Here is a 22,947-nt window from a genome sequence, read left to right as displayed (position 1 = left end):
GCGCCTCTCGCGGAAAGCAAAAAAAACACATTTTTTTCGTTTCCAAGAGGCACAGTCGTGACTCTGACGAAAGTAAAACCGTGCCTCTCACGAAAGCAAAACCGTGACTCTCGTGAAAGAAAAAAATGATTTTTTTTACGAAAAAAATCAATTTTTTTATCCAAAAGCTAAGGAAGACCGGTGGAAAACCGATACGTCGAAAAAAAAAACAATTTTAAAAGCCGAAAACGCGTGCAGAAAAATAAAAAAATCCGGAGCGACTGAGAGCACGCCAAGTGGCGTTGATCATTGTGAGGCTTCCGAAGGAGCGCTCGTCCACTAGTTGCTCCCAGCTTTCTCCAGACTATTTGTGGACTTTGATTAATAAAGTCCGGAAAATAATATAGTTCAACCGGCGGATAACAGCACTGCGTCCACAGAATTTCCTATTTGCCGCACGTTGCGGCAAATTGTCGCGGCAACGCATAGGTAGAGCTCGACATCGAGCGATTAGGGCCGGCCCATTTCATGAGTGCGCACGAACCTTTTAGTTTCTGGTTTTTGGAATGTTCCACGGGCTTCCAGCCGGTTTATTTTCGTTTTTTCCTGTTTCTTTTTCTTTTCTTTTTATGTTATTTCACATTCCTTTTTTATTTTCATTCCAATTTTATTTTCTTTCATTTCGTTTTCTTGTTCAAAAAATGTTTCAAAATTCAAAACATGTTCACCTTTTCCAAATTTTGTTAGCTTTTTCATAAAATGTTCAGTTTTCTAAAATTCAGAAATTCATCAAAGTTCAGAAAATTCAGAAATTCATCAAGGTTCAGAAAGGTTTAAAAAAATCGTGCTTTTAAGAAAATGATCAAAATTCAAAAAAGGTTGTGTTTTCAAATTTTGTTCATAAGTTGAAAAAATGTTCGCACTTTTAAAAATTGTTCATGCACTATTTGTTTTTAAATTTTTCAACATTATTTTGTTTAAAAAAATTTCAGAAATTTCAAAAGCATTCTTGTTCTAAATATAAATCAAAACTCGAAAAAGGTTGTGTTTTCAAAATTTTCTCATAAATACTAAAAATGTTCGGAATGTTTCTGTTCAAAAATTTCACAACTTGTCAAAACATGTTACGGATTTCAAAAAATGTTCCCATTTTAGAAAATTGTTCAAACAGTTTTAAAAAATGTTCATGTTTTCATTTTTTGTGTTTCAAAATATGTTCCCTTTTCAAAAATTGTTCAAAATTTTCAAAACAATGTTCATGTTTTCAAATTTTGGTCGGGAGTTTAGAAATGTTCACGTTTGCACAATTTTCATTTGGAATTTCGAAAAACGTTCCTCTCTTCAGAAAAGGTGTTCATGATTTTGAAAAATGTTTCAGTTTTTTAAAACAATGAGCAAATTTGAACAGTGTTTGTGTTTCACAAAACACTCAGTTTTTTAAAAAAAATTCTTTCAAAATTCCAAAAATAATTCGGATCTGCGCTGCCTATTGGTTCTTAAAGGTTGATGCTGCTGGTTAATCTGAAAATCTCGCTAGCTCGGCTGGTTGCTGCTCGCGGTCGGGAGCACGAGATAGCGGGATCGATTCCCAGCGATGTCAAAAAATTTGGACCTGCAGAGGTTTGCTGGCGTCATGGGCCGGCCCAGTTGGAGACCGCCTGTGCGAAACTACGTCTCTTTGCCGCAGAGAGTGGCATATAGGAGGTCCCTGCATCCACCCACCTTCCTGTCGCACTAAGCGTCCCACGTGGTGCCGCGCATCACACTCCCACATGAAGCAACCAACATCCCATTTCTTCAGAACATGTTCTGTGACCCAATCCTACCCCCTCGCGTCTCTGTCTTCTAGCTCTCCCTCCAGGAGAAGCTCACAATGGCCGCTCAAGGGAGCCAAGTCCATGGCCAACAACTGCCAAACATGGTTATGAAAAGGAGACAAGGGGGACGCCGGTGTTGCGCTTCAGATCCGGTGGCGCGCCACCGCGACTTTTTTGCGCTGCTCGTGGAAGGGCCAGAACCGGTGGCTGACCCTGAGCCGTAGTTGAGGCTCCTTGTCGCAATGGTGATGTGACCTTTTTGTTGCAAAGGTTCTGCAACTAGATCTCAGTTGTAAAGGTTTCCGCAACAAGAAGTTCGTTGCAATGGTGGTGGACGCCGCTCGATAGTTTCAGATCTGAAAGCTCGCGACAGCTGGGGGACGGGTAGCACACCCCAAGTTCGGCCTTACCCCTCATGAAGCTTTGTCCAGATTGTCAAAAAAAGAATGAAGCTTTGTCTATGGTTTGGACCCAGCCGACACCATCATCGGGCGCGTTGGTCAAGCCAGCTAGAAAAAGCGCAACTCAAATTCGCTAGGTACAAAGAACGCCAGGAATTAAGCCAGGAGTGAGTTCGTGCGGTTGTGCCTCCTCACGGAAAAGTTCGTTCGGCCAGATGGACCTCGTGTTCGTTGGGTCCTGACCGTGGCTTGCGTTTGACCTCGCAGCCGCCGTCCAAACGTGCCTTTTTTGCTGAGGAGTTTTGCAGTTTACACCCTGAGGTTGCCGATCTCTATGCCATTTCCCTTCCGAGGCCGCCAAAGTGCTAAAATACGATTTGGTGTTCGTTTCCACTTTCTCCATCCTATTCCTCTCCGGCGACCAGCACAGCTGCCTAACTCAAAACCAAAAGTGACTATTTTGGTTCATTTCCAATTGGAACATGAACCGTTGGATACACTCGACCGACGGTGAGGAGGTGGCAGCCGTTGGATCGCACAGGACTGTAGTACATTGCATCAAAAATAATCCAGAAAAATATGTCATGCATCTAGAAAATCCAAGACGCTCCGAGCGATTGGAGCCCTTGACGACTAAAAATATGATGGCTGCAATGTGCAACAATACCTCTAACTAAGGATGGCCACGATGCGCAACAATACCACTAACTGAGGACCTGCTCCAAATCTCCATCCAACTTCTGTGATCCTAATCTTGCATTAGTGCCTAGAGGACATGTAAGAAACAATGAGCACAATGTTTGAAATATATTGCTCACCCTTCTCTATTAGTTAGGATTTTTGGCGAATCATTTGGTATGTGAATTTAATATATCATCAGAACCAAATGTCTCGAGTTTAATGTAGCGATCCGACCTCAGACAGTCAAATCTCTGTGCATAAGTGTCATCCCTGGATCGGTAATGCTGACACGCACAATACTCGAGGATTTATAACAGAGTTCAATCACACACTTATTACATCGAGTGTCCCAAAGAAAAACTTATTACAATAATATGGCTAAAGGCCATCTAAATAAGATAACTGCGGAAGCATCGAAAATAAATGAGTCCATCAACTCCAACGGCATAGCTGAGCGCATGACAACGGCCTAGCGCACCTTACTCTTCGTCTGAAAACTCTGCAACATAATACGTTGCAGCCTGTGTAGGTCAGCACATGGAATATGCTGACAAGATAACACTATAGAGCAATGAACAAATAACAGCTATCACTACATGCGTATATGGCTGGTGGAGGCTCTATGGTTATCATTTGCGTAAAGCTGGTTTTTCCCTACTACAAAGGAATATATTTTATTTAACTACAAAGTTTGTTGAAAACATTGAGAATGGTAACCCCATCTCAATCCCAAAATAATAATCATTAAACCCAATCAAATTAATTAAGTAAAGTGTTGAGATCAAATCAATAATTCAAGTACCAGATACTCAAGATGTTCATAACCGGGGACACGGCTATTCATGAATAGTTTGTACACTCTGCAGAGGTTTGTACACTTTTCCCCACAAGACTCGATCTCCTCCGTTGTATTTCTCGCACTGCATGATGTTTGAGAAACGGATGACCGAGACACAGTCTTTCCGAAGAGGTCCCCTTAACTGATAGATAGGCCGGTACACCTACAATCCCCTACATCTGCTAGCCCATCATGGAAAGGATTCCCACAACTTACTCAATTATGCCAGAGCCCATAATGGCATGTGGCTGCACACGGAAGTTTCTAGCATGAATATGTTGGGGAACGTAGTAATTTTAAAAAAATTCCTACGCACACGCAAGATCATGGTGATGCATAGCAACGAGAGGGGAGAGTGTTGTCCACGTACCCTCATAGACCGAAAGCGGAAGCGTTAGCACAACGTGGTTGATGTAGTCGTACATCTTCACGATCCGACCGATCAAGTACCGAACGCACGACACCTCCGAGTTCAGCACACGTTCAGCCCGATGACGTCCCTCGAACTCCGATCCAGCCGAGTGTTGAGGGAGAGTTTCGTCAGCACGACGGCGTGGTGACGATGATGATGTTCTACCGACGCAGGGCTTCGCCTAAGCACCACTACGATATTATCGAGGTGGACTATGGTGGAGGGGGGCACCGCACACGGCTAAGAGATCAATGATCAATTGTTGTGTCTTTGGGGTGCCCCCTGCCCCCGTATATAAAGGAGCAAGGGAGGGAGAGGCGGCCGGCCAGGAGAGGGGCGCGCCAGGAGGAGTCCTACTCCCACCGGGAGTAGGACTCCCTTCCTTCCTTGTTGGATTAGGAGAAGGGGGAAAGAGGAGGAGGAGAAGAAAGAAAGGGGGCGCCGCTAGTTCAATCTCGTTACCGGCAAGTCTCTTTACTCGTTCTGTAATACATCATCCCGCAACTAACTCATTAGTTGCAATGCTTGCAAGGCTTAAGTGATGTGCATTACCGAGTGGGCCCAGAGATACCTCTCCGACAATCGGAGTGACAAATCCTAATCTCGAAATACGCCAACCCAACAAGTACCTTCGGAGACACCTGTAGAGCACCTTTATAATCACCCAGTTACATTGTGACGTTTGGTAGCACACAAAGTGTTCCTCCGATAAACGGGAGTTGCATAATCTCATAGTCATAGGAACATGTATAAGTCATGAAGAAAGCAATAGCAGAATACTAAACGATCGTGTGCTAAGCTAACGGAATGGGTCAAGTCAATCACATCATTCTCCTAATGATGTGATCCCGTTAATCAAATGACAACTCATGTCAATGGCTAGGAAACATAACCATCTTTGATCAACGAGCTAGTCAAGTAGAGGCATACTAGTGACACTCTGTTTGTCTATGTATTCACACAAGTATTATGTTTCCAGTTAATACAATTCTAGCATGAATAATAAACATTTATCATGATATAAGGAAATAAATAATAACTTTATTATTGCCTCTAGGGCATATTTACTTCAGTCTCCCACTTGCACTAGAGTCAATAATCTAGATTACACAGTAATGATTCTAACACCCATGGAGCCTTGGTGCTGATCATGTTTTGCTCGTGGAAGAGGCTTAGTCAACGGGTCTGCAACATTCAGATCCGTATGTATCTTGAAAATTTCTATGTCTCCCACCTGGACTAAATCCCGGATGGAATTGAAGCGTCTCTTGATGTGCTTGGTTCTCTTGTGAAATCTGGATTCCTTCGCCAAGGCAATTGCACCAGTATTGTCACAAAAGATTTTCATTGGACCCGATGCACTAGGTATGACACCTAGATCGGATATGAACTCCTTCATTTGGTGCTTCGGAAGCAGCTATGTACTCCGCTTCACACGTAGATCATGCCTCGACGCTTTGTTTAGAACTGCACCAACTGACAGCTCCACCGTTCAATGTAAACACGTATCCGGTTTGCGATTTAGAATCGTCCGGATCAGTGTCAAAGCTTGCATCAACGTAACCATTTACGATAAGCTCTTTGTCACCTCCATAAATGAGAAACATATCCTTAGTCCTTTTCAGGTATTTCAGGATGTTCTTGACCGCTGTCCAGTGATCCACTCCTGGATTACTTTGGTACCTCCCTGCTAAACTTATAGCAAGGGACACATCAGGTCTGGTACACAGCATTGCATACATGATAGAGCCTATGGCTGAAGCATAGGGAACATCTTTCATCTTCTCTCTATCTTCTGCAGTGGTTGGGCATTGAGTCTTACTCAACTTCACACCTTGTAACGCAGGCAAGAACCCTTTCTTTACTTGATCCATTTTGAAATTCTTCAAAACTTTGTCAAGGTATGTGCTTTGTGAAAGTCCAATTAAGCGTCTTGATCTATCTCTATAGATCTTGATGCCCAATATATAAGCAGCTTCACCAAGGTCTTTCATTGAAAAACTCTTATTCAAGTATCCCTTTATGCTATCAAGAAATTCTACATCATTTCCAATCAGCAATATGTCATCCACATATAATATCAGAAATGCTACAGAGCTCCCACTCACTTTCTTGTAAATACAGGCTTCTCCAAAAGTCTGTATAAAACCAAATGCTTTGATCACACTATCAAAGCGTTTATTCCAACTCCGAGAGGCTTGCACCAGTACATAAATGGATCGCTGGAGCTTGCACACTTTGTTAGCTCCCTTTGGATCGACAAAACCTTCCGGTTGCATCATATACAACTCTTCTTCCAGAAATCCATTCAGGAATGCAGTTTTTACATCCATTTGCCAAATTTCATAATCATAAAATGTGACAATTGCTAACATGATTCGGACAGACTTAAGCATCGCTACGGGTGAGAAGGTCTCATCGTAGTCAATCCCTTGAACTTGTCGAAAACCTTTCGCAACAAGTCAAGCTTTATAGACAGTAACATTACCGTCAGCGTCATTCTTCTTCTTGAAGATCCATTTATTCTTAATGGCTTGCCAATCATCGGGCAAGTCAACCAAAGTCCATACTTTGTTCTCATACATGGATCCCATCTCAGATTTCATGGCTTCAAGCCATTTTGCGGAATCTGGGCTCACCATCGCTTCTTCATAGTTCGTAGGTTCGTCATGGTCTAGTAACATAACTTCCAGAACAGGATTACCGTACCACTCTGGTGCGGATCTTACTCTGGTTGACCTACGAGGTTCAGTAACAACTTGATCTAAAGTTTCGTGATCATCATCATTAACTTCCTCACTAATTGGTGTAGGTGTCACAGGAACCGGTTTCTGTGATGAACTACTTTCCAATAAGGGAGCAGGTACAGTTACCTCATCAAGTTCTACTTTCCTCCCACTCACTTCTTTCGAGAGAAACTCCTTCTCTAGAAAGATTCTGAATTTAGCAACAAAAGTCTTGCCTTCGGATCTGTGATAGAAGGTGTACCCAACAGTCTCTTTTGGGTATCCTATGAAAACACATTTTTCCGATTTGGGTTCGAGCTTATCAGGTTAAAGCTTTTTCACATAAGCATCGCAGCCCCAAACTTTAAGAAACGACAACTTTGGTTTCTTGCCAAACCACAGTTCATAAGGCGTCGTCTCAACAGATTTCGATGGTGTCCTATTTAACGTGAATGCAGCCGTCTCTAAAGCATAACCCCAAAACGATTGCGGTAAATCAGTAAGAGACATCATAGATCGCACCATATCTAGTAAAGTACGATTACGACGTTCGGACACACCATTACGCTGTGGTGTTCCGGGTGGCGTGAGTTGCGAAACTATTCCGCATTGTTTCAAATGAAGACCAAACTCGTAACTCAAATATTCTCCTCCACGATGAGATCGTAGAAACTTTATTTTCTTGTTATGATGATTTTCAACTTCACTATGAAATTCTTTGAACTTTTCAAATGTTTCAGACTTATGTTTCATTAAGTAGATATACCCATATCTGCTTAAATCATCTGTGAAGGTGAGAAAATAACGATACCCGCCTCGAGCCTCAATATTCATCGGACCACATACATCTGTATGTATGATTTCCAACAAATCTGTTGCTCGCTCCATAGTTCCGGAGAACGGCGTTTTAGTCATCTTGACCATGAGGCACGGTTCGCAAGTACCAAGTGATTCATAATCAAGTGGTTCCAAAAGTCCATCAGTATGGAGTTTCTTCATGCGCTTTACACTGATATGACCTAAACGGCAGTGCCACAAATAAGTTGCACTATCATTATCAACTCTGCATCTTTTGGCTTCAATATTATGAATATGTGTATCACTACTATCGAGATTCAACAAAAATAGACCACTCTTCAAGGGTGCATGACCATAAAAGATATTACTCATATAAATAGAACAACCATTATTCTCCGATTTAAATGAATAACCGTCTCGCATCAAACAAGATCCAGATATAATGTTCATGCTCAACGCTGGCACCAAATAACAATTATTCAGGTCTAAAACTAATCCCGAAGGTAGATGTAGAGGTAGCGTGCCGACCACGATCACATCGACTTTGGAACCATTTCCCACGCGCATCGTCACCTCATCCTTAGCCAATCTTTGCTTAATCCGTAGTCCCTGTTTCGAGTTACAAATATTAGCAACAGAACCAGTATCAAATACCCAGGTGCTACTGCGAGCATTAGTAAGCTACACATCAATAACATGTATATGACATATACCTTTGTTCACCTTGCCATCCTTCTTATCCGCCAAATACTTGGGGCAGTTCCTCTTCCATTGACCAGTCTGCTTGCAGTAGAAGCACTCAGTCTCAGGCTTAGGTACAGGCTTGGGTTTCTTCTCCTGAGCAGCAACTTGCTTGTTGTTCTTCTTGAAGTTCACCTTCTTCTTCCCTTTGCTCTTTTTCTTGAAACTGGTGGTCTTATTGACCATCAACACTTGATGCTCCTTCTTGATTTCTACCTCCGTAGCTTTTAGCATTGCGAAGAGCTCGGGAATCGTCTTATCCATCCCTTGCATGTTATAGTTCATCACGAAGCTCTTGTAGCTTGGTGGCAGTGATTGAAGAATTCTGTCAATGACGCTATCATCCGGAAGATTAACTCCCAGTTGAATCAAGTGATTGTTATACCCAGACATTTTGAGTATATGCTCACTGACAGAACTATTGTTCTCCATCTTGCAGCTGTAGAACTTATTGGAGACTTCATATCTCTCAATCCGGGCATTTGCTTGAAATATTAACTTCAACTCTAGGAACATCTCATATGCCCCATGACGTTCAAAACGTCGTTGAAGACCCTGTTCTAAGTTGTAAAGCATGGCACACTGAACTATCGAGTAGTCATCAGCTTTGCTCTGCCAGACGTTCATAACATCTGGTGTTGCTCCTGCAGCAGGTCTGGCACCTAGCGGTGCTTCCAGGACATAATTCTTCTGTGCAGCAATGAGGATAATCCTCAAGTTACAGACCCAGTCCGTGTAATTGCTACCATCATCTTTCAACTTTGCTTTCTCAAGGAACGCATTAAAATTCAACGGAACAACAGCACGGGCCATCTATCTATAATCAACATAGACAAGCAAAATACTATCAGGTACTAAGTTCATGATAAATTTAAGTTCAATTAATCATATTACTAAAGAACTCCCACTTAGATAGACATCCCTCTAATCTTCTAAGTGATCACGTGATCCAAATCAACTAAACCATGTCCGATCATCACGTGAGATAGAGTAGTTTCAATGGTGAACATCACTATGTTGATTATATCTACTATATGATTCACGCTCGACCTTTCGGTCTCCATGTTCTGAGGCCATATCTGTTATATGCTAGGCTCGTCAAGTTTAACCTGAGTATTCCGCGTGTGCAACTGTTTTGCACCCGTTGTATTTGAACGTAGAGCCTATCACACCCGATCATCATGTGGTGTCTCAGCACGAAGAACTTTCGCAACGGTGCATACTCAGGGAGAACACTTATACTTTGATAATTTACTGAGGGATCATCTTATAATGCTACCGTCAATCAAAGCAAGATAAGATGCATAAAAGATAAACATCACATGCAATCAATATAAGTGATATGATATGGCCATCATCATCTTGTGCTTGTGTTCTCCATCTCCGAAGCACCGTCATGACCACCATCGTCACCGGCGCGACACCTTGATCTCCATCGTAGCATCGTTGTCGTCTCGCCAATCTTATGCTTCTATGACTATCGCTACCGTTTAGTGATAAAGTAAAGCATTACAGGGCGATTGCATTGCATACAATAAAGCGATAACCATATGGCTCCTGCCAGTTGCCGATAACTCGGTTACAAACATGATCATCTCATACAATAAAATTTAGCATCATGCCTTGACCATATCACATCACAACATCCCTGCAAAAACAAGTTAGACGTCCTCTACTTTGTTGTTGCAAATTTTACGTGGCTGCTACGGGCTTAGCAAGAACCGTTCTTACCTACGCATCAAAACCACAACGATAGTTTGTCAAGTTGGTGCTGTTTTAACCTTCGCAAGGACCGGGCGTAGCCATACTCGGTTCAACTAAAGTTGGAGAAACTGACACCCGCCAACCACCTGTGTGCAAAGCACGTTGGTAGAACCAGTCTCGCGTAAGCGTACGCGTAATGTCGGTCCGGGCCGCTTCATCCAACAATACCGCCGAACCAAAGTATGACATGCTGGTAAGCAGTATGACTTATATCGCCCACAACTCACTTGTGTTCTACTCGTGCATATGACATCTACGCATAAAACCAGGCTCGGATGCCACTGTTGGGGAACGTAGTAATTACAAAATTTTGCCTACGCACACGCAAGATCATGGTGATGCATAGCAACGAGAGGGGAGAGTGTTGTCCACGTACCCTCGTAGACCGAAAGCGGAAGCGTTAGCACAACGCGGTTGATGTAGTCGTACGTCTTCACGATCCGACTGATCAAGTACCGAACGCACGACACCTCCGAGTTCAGCACACGTTCAGCCCGATGACGTCCCTCGAACTCCGATCCAGCCGAGTGTTGAGGGAGAGTTTCGTCAGCACGACGGCGTGGTGACGATGATGATGTTCTACCGACGCAGGGCTTCGCCTAAGCACCGCTACGATATTATCGAGGTGGACTATGGGGAAGGGGGGGCACCGCACACGGCTAAGAGATCAATGATCAATTGTTGTGTCTTTGGGTGCCCCTGCCCCCGTATATAAAGGAGCAAGGGGGGGAGAGGCGGCCGGCCAGGAGAGGGGCGCGCCAGGAGGAGTCCTACTCCAATCGGGAGTAGGACTCCCTCCCTTCCTTGTTGGATTAGGAGAAGGGGGAAAGAGGAGGAGGAGAAGAAGGAAAGGGGGGCGCCGCCCCCCCTCCTTGTCCAATTCAGACTAGAGGGGGAGGGGGCGTGCGGCCTGCCCTGGCCGCCCCTCCTCTTCTCCACTAAGGCCCATGTAGGCCCATTAATCCCCCGGGGGGGCTCCGGTAACCCCCCGGTACTCCGGTATATATCCGATAACCCCCGGAACCATTCCGGTGTCCGAATATAGTCGTCCAATATATCAATCTTCATGTCTCGACCATTTCGAGACTCCTCGTTACGTCCGTGATCACATCCGGGACTCCGAACAACCTTCGGTACATCAAAACATATAAACTCATAATATAACTGTCATCGAAACTTTAAGCGTGCGGACCCTACGGGTTCGAGAACCATGTAGACATGACCGAGACACGTCTCCAGTCAATAACCAATAGCAGAACCTGGATGCTCATATTGGCTCCCACATATTCTACGAAGATCTTTATCGGTCAGACCGCATAACAACATACGCTGTTCCCTTTGTCATCGGTATGTTACTTGCCCGAGATTCGATCGTCGGTATCTCAATACCTAGTTCAATCTCGTTACCGGCAAGTCTCTTTACTCGTTCTGTAATACATCATCCCGCAACTAACTCATTGGTTGCAATGCTTGCAAGGCTTAAGTGATGTGCATTACCGAGTGGGCCCAGAGATACCTCTCCTACAATCAGAGTGACAAATCCTAATCTCGAAATATGCCAACCCAACAAGTACCTTCGGAGACACCTGTAGAGCACCTTTATAATCACCCAGTTACATTGTGACGTTTGGTAGCACACAAAGTGTTCCTCCGGTAAACGGGAGTTGCATAATCTCATAGTCATAGGACATGTATAAGTCATGAAGAAAGCAATAGCAGAATACTAAACGATCGTGTGCTAAGCTAACGGAATGGGTCAAGTCAATCACATCATTCTCCTAATGATGTGATCCCGTTAATCAAATGACAACTCATGTCAATGGCTAGGAAACATAACCATCTTTGATCAACGAGCTAGTCAAGTAGAGGCATACTAGTGACACTTTGTTTGTCTATGTATTCACACAAGTATTATGTTTCCGGTTAATACAATTCTAGCATGAATAATAAACATTTATCATGATATAAGAAAATAAATAATAACTTTATTATTGCCTCTAGGGCATATTTCCTTCAGAATAATCTTATGATCCCTTTGAGCCTGGGTGGCGAACCATAGGATGATCATACGGATGCACCGGGATCTCCTTGGACAACACTGGATTCCCCAGGTGCCCACAAACAGTCCACCCAGATGTGTATTAAAGTAGCCACCTTAAATTATCCCTTATGTCATAGTAAATACTCACAACTGTCATGAATCACTCAAACCAAACCACGTCTACGAGCATAGCATAGCAGTATAAGCATAACGTAGTAACTCCCAGGGTTTGAGTAAAGGACAATAGGTTCTACCTTATCAACTACTCCCTCCGTTCCAAATTACTCGTCGTGGTTTTAGTTCAAATTTGAACTAAAATCACGACGAGTAATTTGGAACAGAGGGAGTACTTCCCAATACTCACATGTTATCAATCCTACTCATGAAATGTTTGAGGGTTGAAACTAATGCATAAAAACTGGGTAATAAAGGGATATGATCAAAGTGTTACTTGCTTTGCTAACGATCTGAAAACCCTAGTGATTCGTAGTAGCAAGCCTCACACTCCGGAAACTGTATCGTGAACAAAAAATAGCATGCATAAGCACTCAAACATAAAATGCAAAGTTACAACCAAGAGAAAAGATCTAAACAGAAAGTACAAGTGAAGAGCTTCGATTTGCAAAAAGAATCAATCGAATCGGAGCTACGAAACTCAAACTGCGATGAAAAAAAGTTCAAATTCAAATCTTCTTGAAACCAAATTTTAGATTATCAAAATCATGTTCAAGTTTTTTTATCTGAACAGAGGGGAACAAGACGAAGATTTTGGCGTTGGTTTCACTAGATTTGGATAAACGAGCAAAAAGTAGCGAGGGTTTAAAGATCAGGGACTAATCTGCGATAAAAAAAATTATGGATAGGTCCCTGGCCAAAAATAAACGGAAAAAGAAAAATCTACGGAACGAACGTTTGCTAACAGAACCTAACGAACGAATCCGTTCGTTAATAGAAACTAACGGGTGAACGTTCGCTAAATAACCTAATAAAATAAATAAACCGATCTAATCTAGAAACCGAACGAAAAAAACGAGAAAACCGGATCGGTTTTATATCGGTTCGGCGGCGGCGGCGGATCGGTCAACGGCGGCGGCGGCGGCGAACTCCGGCGAACTGGCGGCTGCGGCGTTGGCGGGAGGCGGCGGGGCGGCGTGCGGCGGCGGCGTGGTGCGGCGCGTGGCGGCTGGAGGCGGGGCTGCGACGGCGGTGGTGATGAGGAGGAGGGGGCCGGGGCCTCGGCTTTTTAAAGCCTCGGGGGGGGGGGGGGGCTTGGGGAGGGGGCAACGGCGGCGGCGAGTCCGGCTCGGACTCCTCCTGGAGTCCGGTGGCGACACGGCGGGAAGAGGCGGCGGCGGTCAGCTGGGCCAAGGCCCAGCTCGACTGGGCCGGCCCAGGAACATTTTTAAAAAATAATTTTGCCCGAACGAAGAAAATCCAAATAAAAAATCAAGTCCAAAAAATTCCAAAACAATTTTCATCGTCCAAACCTAATATTTGGGACAAGATGAACATTTTTCTGGGCTAAAATGCAATTTTCCCTAATTTCCTCGAATAAAATCTCGAATAAAAAATGCAAATAAAATATATTTTTATTTAAAACTAAATTTTCCAAAATTTCCTCTGTTTTGAAGAAGTCATATCATCTTCTCTCATTATTTTATTTTGAAATTTTTGGAAAAATAATTTCAAATAAAAATCACTTTGATCCAATTTCCAATTTTTGAAAATTCAAAAATGGTTTTAAATGAAAACCTCCAACTCTCTCAAATGGTCGTTGAGTTGCTTAAGGTCTTTAGGATCAAAATGTTCAAATAAAATAAATGAAAAATGCATAGAGCATGAATGCATATGATGACCTAGTGATTAACATCCAAATTGAAAATTGGGATGTTACATTGAAGATCCAGTAAACAGAAACACTATTAACTAAAAGTGCAACCTATATTGAACCCACTCATAAGGACCGGAGCAGACTAGGCACGAGTGTGAGTGTTGAAATATCTTATTCATCCTTATTCATTATTTTTTACTTTTTGATGAAATTGTTAGGTGCATGAAGCAAATACAAAAATGAGGGTTGATAGCCCTATGAGGCAGAAGGACATGCCCCATGCCTCCGAGACATAGGGCAAAAGGACATTGACCGAAGAGGAAAAGAAAAAAACTTGGTTAATCCAACAGTAATCAAAGCAAAAGAATCAGATAAAAACAAGACATGCCTTAATGATAGATACATCCGTATGTAGACAATTAATTTGAAAAGGAGGGGGTGTTTTTTAAAAACAAAGTTAAAATAATTTTTGAGTATGTAATGAAAAAAACACAAAATGGTCATTTTTAAATAAAATGGAACGTGGCATTTTGTCAACCAATAGTACATTTTAAGTAGCAAATATTAGTCACCTATCTATGAAAACATAATGACACTGGAACCAATTTAGACGTGGAGAAGCAGGCGAATTTTGAAAGAGAAAACGTACACCACCCTTTCTTCCGTCCCAAGAAAACGAGCCCGACATGTCACATGTGAAACGGATCCAAACCATGTGCGGGTACTAAACGAATTCCAGATTTTGCCAAGGGCCAAACAAGCAAAGAGGCCCTCCTATATAAAGCAGAGGCCGACGAAACTCCCAAATTATATCGAGAAAACAGAGAGGGAGAAAAAGCGAGCGCCTAATAAACTTCGAACGCGAACAGCGGAACAGAGGCGGCGAAGCAAATGGCGGAGGCCCCGAGCAAGATCGAATCCATGCGGAAGTGGGTGGTCGATCACAAGCTCCGAGCCGTAGGTAATCTCCTCGAAATTTCTCCCCTGGATTTGTTTTCCCCGGGCCGGATCTGGATATTTCGAGTTTGGTTCCTTCTAATACCGATGTTTCGATTGTCGGTCGAATCCCCGCGGCGATTATTCCAAGTTTTACCGCATCTGATTTGATCTCGCGATTCTGTGTCAATATATTCGTTCGCTGGCTCTACCAGGGGACTCCTTGATTTCCCCCCGATTCAGGCCTATGTATTCTAATCTATGGCATCGTTCTTTTCCGGCGGGGGCAGGTTGCCTGTGGCTTAGCGGGATCTCCAGCTCCATCGCGTTCAACTGGTCGCGGCCCAACATGAAGACCAGCGTCAAGCTCATCCACGCAAGGTTTGCGCATTTGTCATTTATTATTTACGTTTCACCCCATTCTTTTTATGCTCCTTTTGATTTGAGATTGGTAGTTTCAGTCTCTTTTGTGTGAGAATTACCGCCTATCTTGATTTTCATCATGACCAATTTGCCTTTGTTACTAAAATAATTTGGTGAATGGTTGTGCTTGTACGGCACAAACTGTATACTTAAGTTAGGTGGCCTCTTATTTCTAGTTTTGCTAAGGCTAAAAGAGGATCATGTCGTTGCTTGTTTTTGCAAGTTTTTAGGTTTCAAATATATCTCTGTCATTTGTGCATCAGTATTTGGGCGGTAGTATCACAACCAATTTCATCTGAAGAAATGGTGTTTGTTTCAAAATTCGACAATTCTTTCCCCATGTGATTCCCCCTGTTGCTGCCAAGTATTTTGTGTTATATTTGTAGCCCCATCTTGCCGCATGCCTTTGGTTGCAGCCTAATCTCCCTTGGTAGTGTATTGGTAGTTGATACGTGATCACATATGTATGGGCTTCACGTTATATAGGAGTTTCTTTTGGCTGACAGCGAGCTCTGCTTCGACGTGTCCTACACTGCCACTATTGCAGGGTAGGCAACATTATATAGAACATATTGAAATACAGGTCGCTGTCAGCCACCAATCGAGCCTTCGCTTCTGGATCAGCCTAACATTGTAAACATTTTCTTGTAAGCCTCTCATGTTAGGATGACCATAAGCAAAGGCTCAATTGGTGGCTGACATCGAGCTCTGTTTCGACGTATCCTATACTGTCACAACTAGAGTAGGCAACATTATAGAACATATCATGATACGGATCGTGTCAGCTACTAATTGAGCCTTTGCTTCTGGATCAGCCTAACATTGTAAACATTTTTTCGTAAACCCTCATGTTAGGGTGACCATAAGGGAAGACTCAATTGGTGGCTGACAGCGAGCTCTGTTTTGATATGTCCTATACTGTCACTACTGCAGAGTAGGCAACATTATAGAACATATCGAAATACAGGTTGCTGTCAGCCACCAATTGAGCCTTTGCTTCTGGATCAGCCTAACATCTTTAGTATTGCAAGTGACTTTCCCTAGGACCCACGTTAGTAGATGATGTTTGTCTGCAGGTTGTAATTAGGTTTGACTAGGTTTCCCTTGCAACTATATAGACACTGGTTGTGCTTAAAACTCTACATGGGCTAGATTCCAGAGGACTGTATGTATGAATCTGATTTGCACAATGCCATAATTCAAGAAGTTGCAATCATATCATCTAAAACTCTGTTTGACCTTGCAGGTTGCACGCGCAAGCTCTAACGATCGCTGCCTTAGGTAGTTGTGCATTAGTAGAGTACTATGACCAGAACTACGGCTCTTCAGGACCAAAGGTGGACAAATATACAAGGCATTACATGTCACACTCGCATAAAGATTAATTATCTGCATGGTCGGTGCTGGATCCTGGATTAGTTTTAGGTTCTTTCCTGGGCTCCATCAAAGGGGGCTCCCAGGATTGTTCCTTCAAGTCTTCTTTATTGCGAAACGAAATGATACTTGCCAGGTCCTTTCCTGAGCAATGAGGGTGTTATACACAATTGCATATATGATCTGCATAACGTGAATGTAAGATTCATTCTGTAACATTATTTTGTACTCTTTATGATGTTGCACTGGATATAACAACAGTGTTCTGATGTTGCACTGGATTACCTGAGCCGTGCCTCTTTCTTTCTCTGCGAAATTGCTAATGAGCAATGAAAGGCAGTTTTGTGTCTAATGAAGGGACCAAATTTATAGGGAAGAGTACCAACACCAAATAAGCACCTACTAATTTTGTGTCCCAAAATTTGACAACAAAGAAAAAAAACTAGAAAGTAATATTACAAAGATCACAACCTAATGTTTCGAACACTGGAGGCATCCAGAACTTAAAATGTGGTTGCATCAGTCAACTGAAAACCGGAGTTGCTCGTGATGCACATTGAACAATCCAACAGAGAAATAATAAAAGCAGAGTTGTTGGCTATGTATCCACCTGGAGTGACCGTACATGGCCAGAAACAAAGGTACATGAGAGAGGCTCAAATGACCAAGAAGATGAAGACCATGATGACAAAAATGGATATGGTGATGGAGAAAGTGCAATGGTGACTAAAACAAACTATTATATGCATTTTTAACTTAAAAAACTTCCGTAGTCTTATGGTCCTACCTTTCAAGGTCCTAACAATTGTAGCCGAGATCCAAAGGGTCAATAGCTAGGACAATCAAGTTCCTCAAGCACCAGTGTAGCATTGATATTGTTGTTGAAATATATTGTCCGTTCTTTTGAATGAAGTACATAAATCTATTAATTATTACATATCCCTTTCGAATTCGGACTTTTGAGTGAAGTACATAAATTTAATAATTATTACATATCCCTATTGAGTTTGGATCTTTTGAATGAAATACATAAATTTAACAATTATTACGTATCCCCGTGGAAGCGGAAAGTATAAAATGGATAGTACTGCAATATATATATGAGGGAAAAGGACTATACATGGATAAGCTATGGGTAGAGCTCGATGATGGATCGCATTCCTAGGATAGGCTGTATTTTGTAATGACTAAATCCTGCTTCCATGAATATCTTTTGCCAGTTCAGTTCCTCGCGTTCTTTGCTCATGAACAGCATCATCATTTGCATATCCATCAAGACTTGGGCTTCAAGTACTTGCTGTGAGTGTGTGGGAGATCCAACAACAGCATCGATGATTACCACCTTCCCTGCCCCTGCTTTCGCTCCTTGGGCAATGGCCTCTCTGCATTTTGTCAGGATCTTCACACAATCCTCGTCGCTCCAGTTGTGAAGCACACACTGCCAATCCCACAAGTCAAAAACTATCACTAAAAGACTAAGCAATACATCTATACGTCAATATATTTTTTCTTTTTGTCGGATGCACCCGTTTATTCTTGTTAACCGCTCACTTGTTTTGTGAGGAATTGGTATAAGTGTGAACAGGAAGTGTGTCTTTCTTAACTACTGTCAATAAATTTTAAAAATAAATTATACCTTAAGCAGAACTGCATCAGCTGGTGGAACGTATTCCATCATGTCGCCGGCAGCAAACTCAACCGACTCGTGTGCTGAGACGCCTTGTATAACATGTGGGAGGTCCAGCACCGAACACCTGACATGCGGGAAGGCCTTGGCGATGGCCGTCGCCATGGTGCCGTTCCCGCCGCCGACGTCGACCAGCGACGTCACGCCCGTGAACACCTCGCCGCACTCGCGGACGACGAGCTCCGCCATAAACTGGCTGTCAGACCCCATCGCCTCATTCACCAGCGCGTTGAACTCCATGTCATGGCCAGCTGCGCCGTAGGGGCTCTCGCCGTGCGCCATGGCGAACGCCGGCTCACCCTCGCCGTCGCCGTCCCTCTGGAACCACTGGGGCAGCCGGAGAGAGGCCTCCAGAAACAACGGCGAGGTGCCCATGAGCATGCACGGGGACAGGCACGCGCCGCTGCCGCTGACGAGGAGGCGCGACACCGGGCTGAGGCCGTACCGGACGCTCGGCGCGGTGCCGGCAGCGCCCTCGCCGGCGGCGGGAGGAGCATCCACATCCACGGCCACGGCCGTGAAGATCCCTTCCACGGCTAGCATCTTCATGAGCCGAGACAGGTATGGCCGTTTGCTACAAGGGAGGGCGAGGGTGGATAGCAGGTCGGGCAAAGAGGCGGCGCCGCCGCAGCGGTGGAGAGCGTCGGGGATTCCAAGCTTCACCGCGCTGTGCAACGCCATGGACTTGAGGTAGCCTAAGGAGTGGCGCACCAGCTCTGCCTCAGCTTGCAGAAGCTCCGCTCTTGAGGTGGCCATTTTGGCCCTGCTTTCTTCTGCTATTATGATCTTACTTCGAGTTTGAGTAATACTGGTGTGGTCTGAGAATCAAATCTCAGCTAGGGATGATTTATAGTTCCGATACCAGCAACGGTGCACGTGTTACGAGGAGAGGGTCTGGTACCATGCCATGTTTAATGTCTTCGAATCAAAATAAAACACGGTATCCGCTCATAAGGGCATCTCCAACGCCGACCCTCAGACCGTCTAGATCCATTTTGTCATCAAACATGATACTCCGCAAACCGGAGGCAATTTGTGGGGAGAGGAGGGCTTTGCCGTAGTCCGGACCACCGCCACGTAGGACTCCAACACCCCAGGCCCACTCAAATCCCGATCCATTTTTCTTCCAATCCGCCCCTGCTTTCCCCTTGCTTTGCATATGCACCTTCCTCGTCTGACGTTGCCGCCCAGGCATCATAGGACGTCCACAACCCCACCAATGCGCGTGCGCTCCTTGGACTACGCCACCGTCCACCCAGGACCCCCCCGCAGCCAGGTACCCTCCACCCCTCCGCCAACGATGTCCATGGCGGACTCCACGCCCGGCAGGTGTTCGGTCAAATTCCATTGAGCTTTTTTTGTCAAACTTCTTGTTTTCTAGAGTAAAGCACGATGACGAGGTACTCGGTGATCGACGATGAGTTGTCGCGTGATGTGTGGTCGGCCGTATCTGCGGACTTTGTAGGCAGGAACTCTAGGGGCTCGATCTTTTGGCAGCACGTGCATGCTTCCTTTCATGCGTGAAAGAACTTCACGATGATGAGGTACTCAATGATTGAGGATGAATTGTCCTATTTTTAATAATTATTTTTTAGTGTTGCGGTCTTAGAAAAAAATATAGGGACAGGCAGTTAAGGAACAGGGTTGGATGGTCGACTCCCCATCTGTGTCCGCAGACTGGCACAGACCAATTCGCAGATGAACAATGCGTTTGTTTTGGGGGTCGACATTGGAGATGCCCTAAATATGCCAAAAGTTTTCAGTCAGAACTAGCAGAGCGATCTGCGCGTCTGCACAGATTTTGCCACCTTCCTTTGTGTAGAAATTTGGTCATTATCTTTTATGTGAATAAATTTGTATCGAATGTGATATACGGTGACAATTATGAATCTTATGTCATTGTAGATTCTCCTCATTTTAAACATTTAAAATGTTTTTGGCTCAAATTGTTGGTCCGATTCCTGCGCCGCCTCCTCTGCCTCCTTCTCCAGGCTTGCCGCGGTCTCGGCAGCTAAAAAGGAAGCATGACCGCCTCCCGCCGCTATAAACATAAAACAGACCACCTAAGTGCAATTCAGAGGAGTCAAGACTCAGATGAGGCAACATCAAGATCACCCTGCAACCTGTCCCCTTGGCACTGCAATATCGCGATCTATGACTCCAACTCCGCGACCTTCCCTCACGATTGCAGTTCGCCTCGAACGAGACCTAGTCATCACAACATTTCCTTCTGAGGGACCAAGCCCGGCAAGCACAGCGGCACGGTACTCGGCATCGGGGGCTACTACCACCATATGTACTAAGGTATCATACCTTGAAACCGGGCTCCGTAGCCCGCCCAACCTCCTTTCGCCCCCACTAGTGCAGAACCGGGCATTAGCACCGGTTCGTAAGGCCCTTCAATGCCGGTTCTGTAACCGGCACTAAAGGGTGGGGACTAAAGGTCCCCCCTTTAGTACCGGTTCAGCACGAACCACCACTAAAGGGCCACCACGTGGCACGAGCTAGTGCCGGGGGCGGGAAGAGCTTTAGTACCGGTTGGTAACACTAAGCGGTACTAAAGGTTTGGGGGTTTTGGTTTTATTATTTATTTTTCCTTTAATTTCGTGTTTTCCATTTAATTTAGAGATTGTTTTTACATTATAATGAGTTATTAAATCACTAGGTGAAAGTACCGCGGATTAGTTTTAAGTGGATGGATCCTAAGTGATCAAGTAATATGGATATGGATTATCCATATTACTTGATCACTTAGCTATAGGATCCATCCAGTTGAACTAATCCGCGGTTTCTTTCATAAATGATGTAATAACTCATCATCATCATCATCATCATCATCATCATCATATTAATATAAAAATTCTTGCATATTATCATCACCAACAACACTAACTAATAATCATCATAGTCGTCATTACCACTATTTAATCATCATAGTCATTACCGCTATCTAATCACCACCAACACTAGCTTAAAGAAAAACATTCACTTGTACCAGAATCAAAGATATCATCGAGTTCAACATGGTCATGAGATTATAAGCGTTCATAAGACCACAAAAGCAAATCACTTTGAGATTAAGTTCAGGACGAAGAACACGGACATGAGAGGACAAGTACTAAGAGCATGAACTAGCTAATCACTCCTGCTGCTCTCTCTTAGGTAAAATAGCATATAACATGTGTAGCTCTCCTGATTCATCATATTAGAGCATGCATATGAACCTGTCTCCTAATCGTGGGCTGCGCTTCTCATTGCTGCCCCCTAGTATTTCTCTGCGATCCTTCACAATTTTGCTCCAGTCTTTCACTATTAAGCATTCCTCGGTTTTAAAAATCCTGAATGCACTCATGTGCACTGTAGGATGTCTTGGTCGTAAGCTAACCATTGACATGCAACCTTTAGTCTCGATCCACTGAGGCACAACTATCATCGGGAGTCCCTGTTGAAGAACATCGTATAGTAACATACTTAGCAATGAAGTTTAGCTTAAAAAAATGTATGCAAAAGATGCACTAAGGATAAATAGTAAAAATCTTACCATCTTTCCTAAGTAGATGTGACCGTAGTTCAATACGAACACTATTGGTCGCACGTTTTGAGTACTAAGATTTTCAAGTTCAGGAAAATAATTGCTCTTGACATCATCAAGATCCTCAAGCCATGAAACATAATGACGTAATTATCTCCTCGCAGTTTAGTTCAGCCCCGGGACAGTGGACGGTCCTGTCTACCAAGCACCGAACATGTTTGCTTGAATGGAAATAAGCTGTCAATAGAAATTAGTTGTCAACTATTTTTGAATAAACAATATCGAGCACTATAAGAAATATGTCAACTAGTGACCTTCTGTCAGTGACCCTGAAAGAAGAATTGGTCATAGATCTACGACCATTTGAGACCAATTGGTCAAAAGCTGCTTGGGGGGCTCCAAACCCTCAACTATATCGACCATTTTGGCCATAAAGGTCGTAATTTCAATACACGAAATGGTCATAAAGCAGACAACACTGATCCGCTGCCTTATTTCTAGCTGATCATGACCAATATAGATGGTCATAACCTTGTAAATTATGGTGGATTGCTATGACTAGGCGCCACCTCATCAGTTTTGCCTATGTGTCATGTCCATGTGTCAATTTTTGCCCTAGGTTGTGAAGCAACCTATATTTCTGTCATTCCCAAAATTCCTAAAAAATTGGGCATTCTTTACTATCCAAATCATTGCCTCATGACAATATTCAACTCCATTTGCCTGGTAAATCTTCCTCGGCAAATTTCCAAAGTTTTTCTTCAACTCGAACTATTGTGAAGGAAGTACTAGCTAGGTATATCCTAATCAGCTGAATTTTTGCCACATCTTCTATATTCCCAAAACATAGCTCTCCACAAAATTTAAGCCCCATCTAACAATACATGTGAGTGTGGCTTCAACATTCATATTTCTGTCCAGTGTGGTACGTTGCATAGCAAGTGACACCTAGGCTCCTCCATTTGA

The 22,947-nt window shown here is 43.6% G+C and overlaps 2 protein-coding genes across 2 annotated transcripts; one reads left to right on the top strand and one right to left on the bottom strand.

The window, feature by feature from the left end:
- The first annotated feature begins 14,828 nt into the window (after positions 1–14,828).
- On the top strand, positions 14,829–17,048 carry LOC109749819 (uncharacterized). Its single transcript, XM_020308758.4, has 3 exons — positions 14,829–14,990; positions 15,256–15,346; positions 16,635–17,048. The coding sequence occupies exons 1-3, from the start codon at positions 14,921–14,923 to the stop codon at positions 16,771–16,773; spliced, it is 300 nt and encodes a 99-aa protein (XP_020164347.1). The 5' UTR covers positions 14,829–14,920; the 3' UTR covers positions 16,774–17,048.
- Positions 17,049–17,874: 826 nt separating this feature from the next.
- Positions 17,875–19,471, bottom strand: LOC109749823 (flavonoid O-methyltransferase-like protein Os11g0303600). The gene is made up of 2 exons (XM_020308762.4): positions 18,399–19,471; positions 17,875–18,200 (listed from the first exon to the last, which is right to left on the bottom strand). Exons 1-2 carry the CDS (start codon positions 19,203–19,205, stop codon positions 17,892–17,894), a joined length of 1,116 nt encoding a protein of 371 aa, XP_020164351.1. The 5' UTR covers positions 19,206–19,471; the 3' UTR covers positions 17,875–17,891.
- Between the last annotated feature and the right edge of the window lie 3,476 nt (positions 19,472–22,947).

This window comes from Aegilops tauschii, chromosome 2, assembly GCF_002575655.3.
Source record: "Aegilops tauschii subsp. strangulata cultivar AL8/78 chromosome 2, Aet v6.0, whole genome shotgun sequence".
Lineage (NCBI taxonomy): Eukaryota > Viridiplantae > Streptophyta > Magnoliopsida > Poales > Poaceae > Aegilops > Aegilops tauschii.
Note: the sequence above shows the minus strand (reverse complement) of the source record. Positions and strands in the feature narration are given on the sequence as shown.

Coding starts and splice junctions, on each gene's coding strand:
- LOC109749823 (XM_020308762.4), bottom strand. CDS start 19,205: ATGGCCACCTCAAGAGCGGAGCTTCTGCAAGCTGAGGCAGAGCTGGTG. Junction 18,201..18,398: donor CTGATGCAGTTCTGCTTAAG/GTATAATTTATT, acceptor TGGGATTGGCAG/TGTGTGCTTCACAACTGGAG.
- LOC109749819 (XM_020308758.4), top strand. CDS start 14,921: ATGGCGGAGGCCCCGAGCAAGATCGAATCCATGCGGAAGTGGGTGGTC. Junction 14,991..15,255: donor TCACAAGCTCCGAGCCGTAG/GTAATCTCCTCG, acceptor CGGCGGGGGCAG/GTTGCCTGTGGCTTAGCGGG. Junction 15,347..16,634: donor GTCAAGCTCATCCACGCAAG/GTTTGCGCATTT, acceptor TTGACCTTGCAG/GTTGCACGCGCAAGCTCTAA.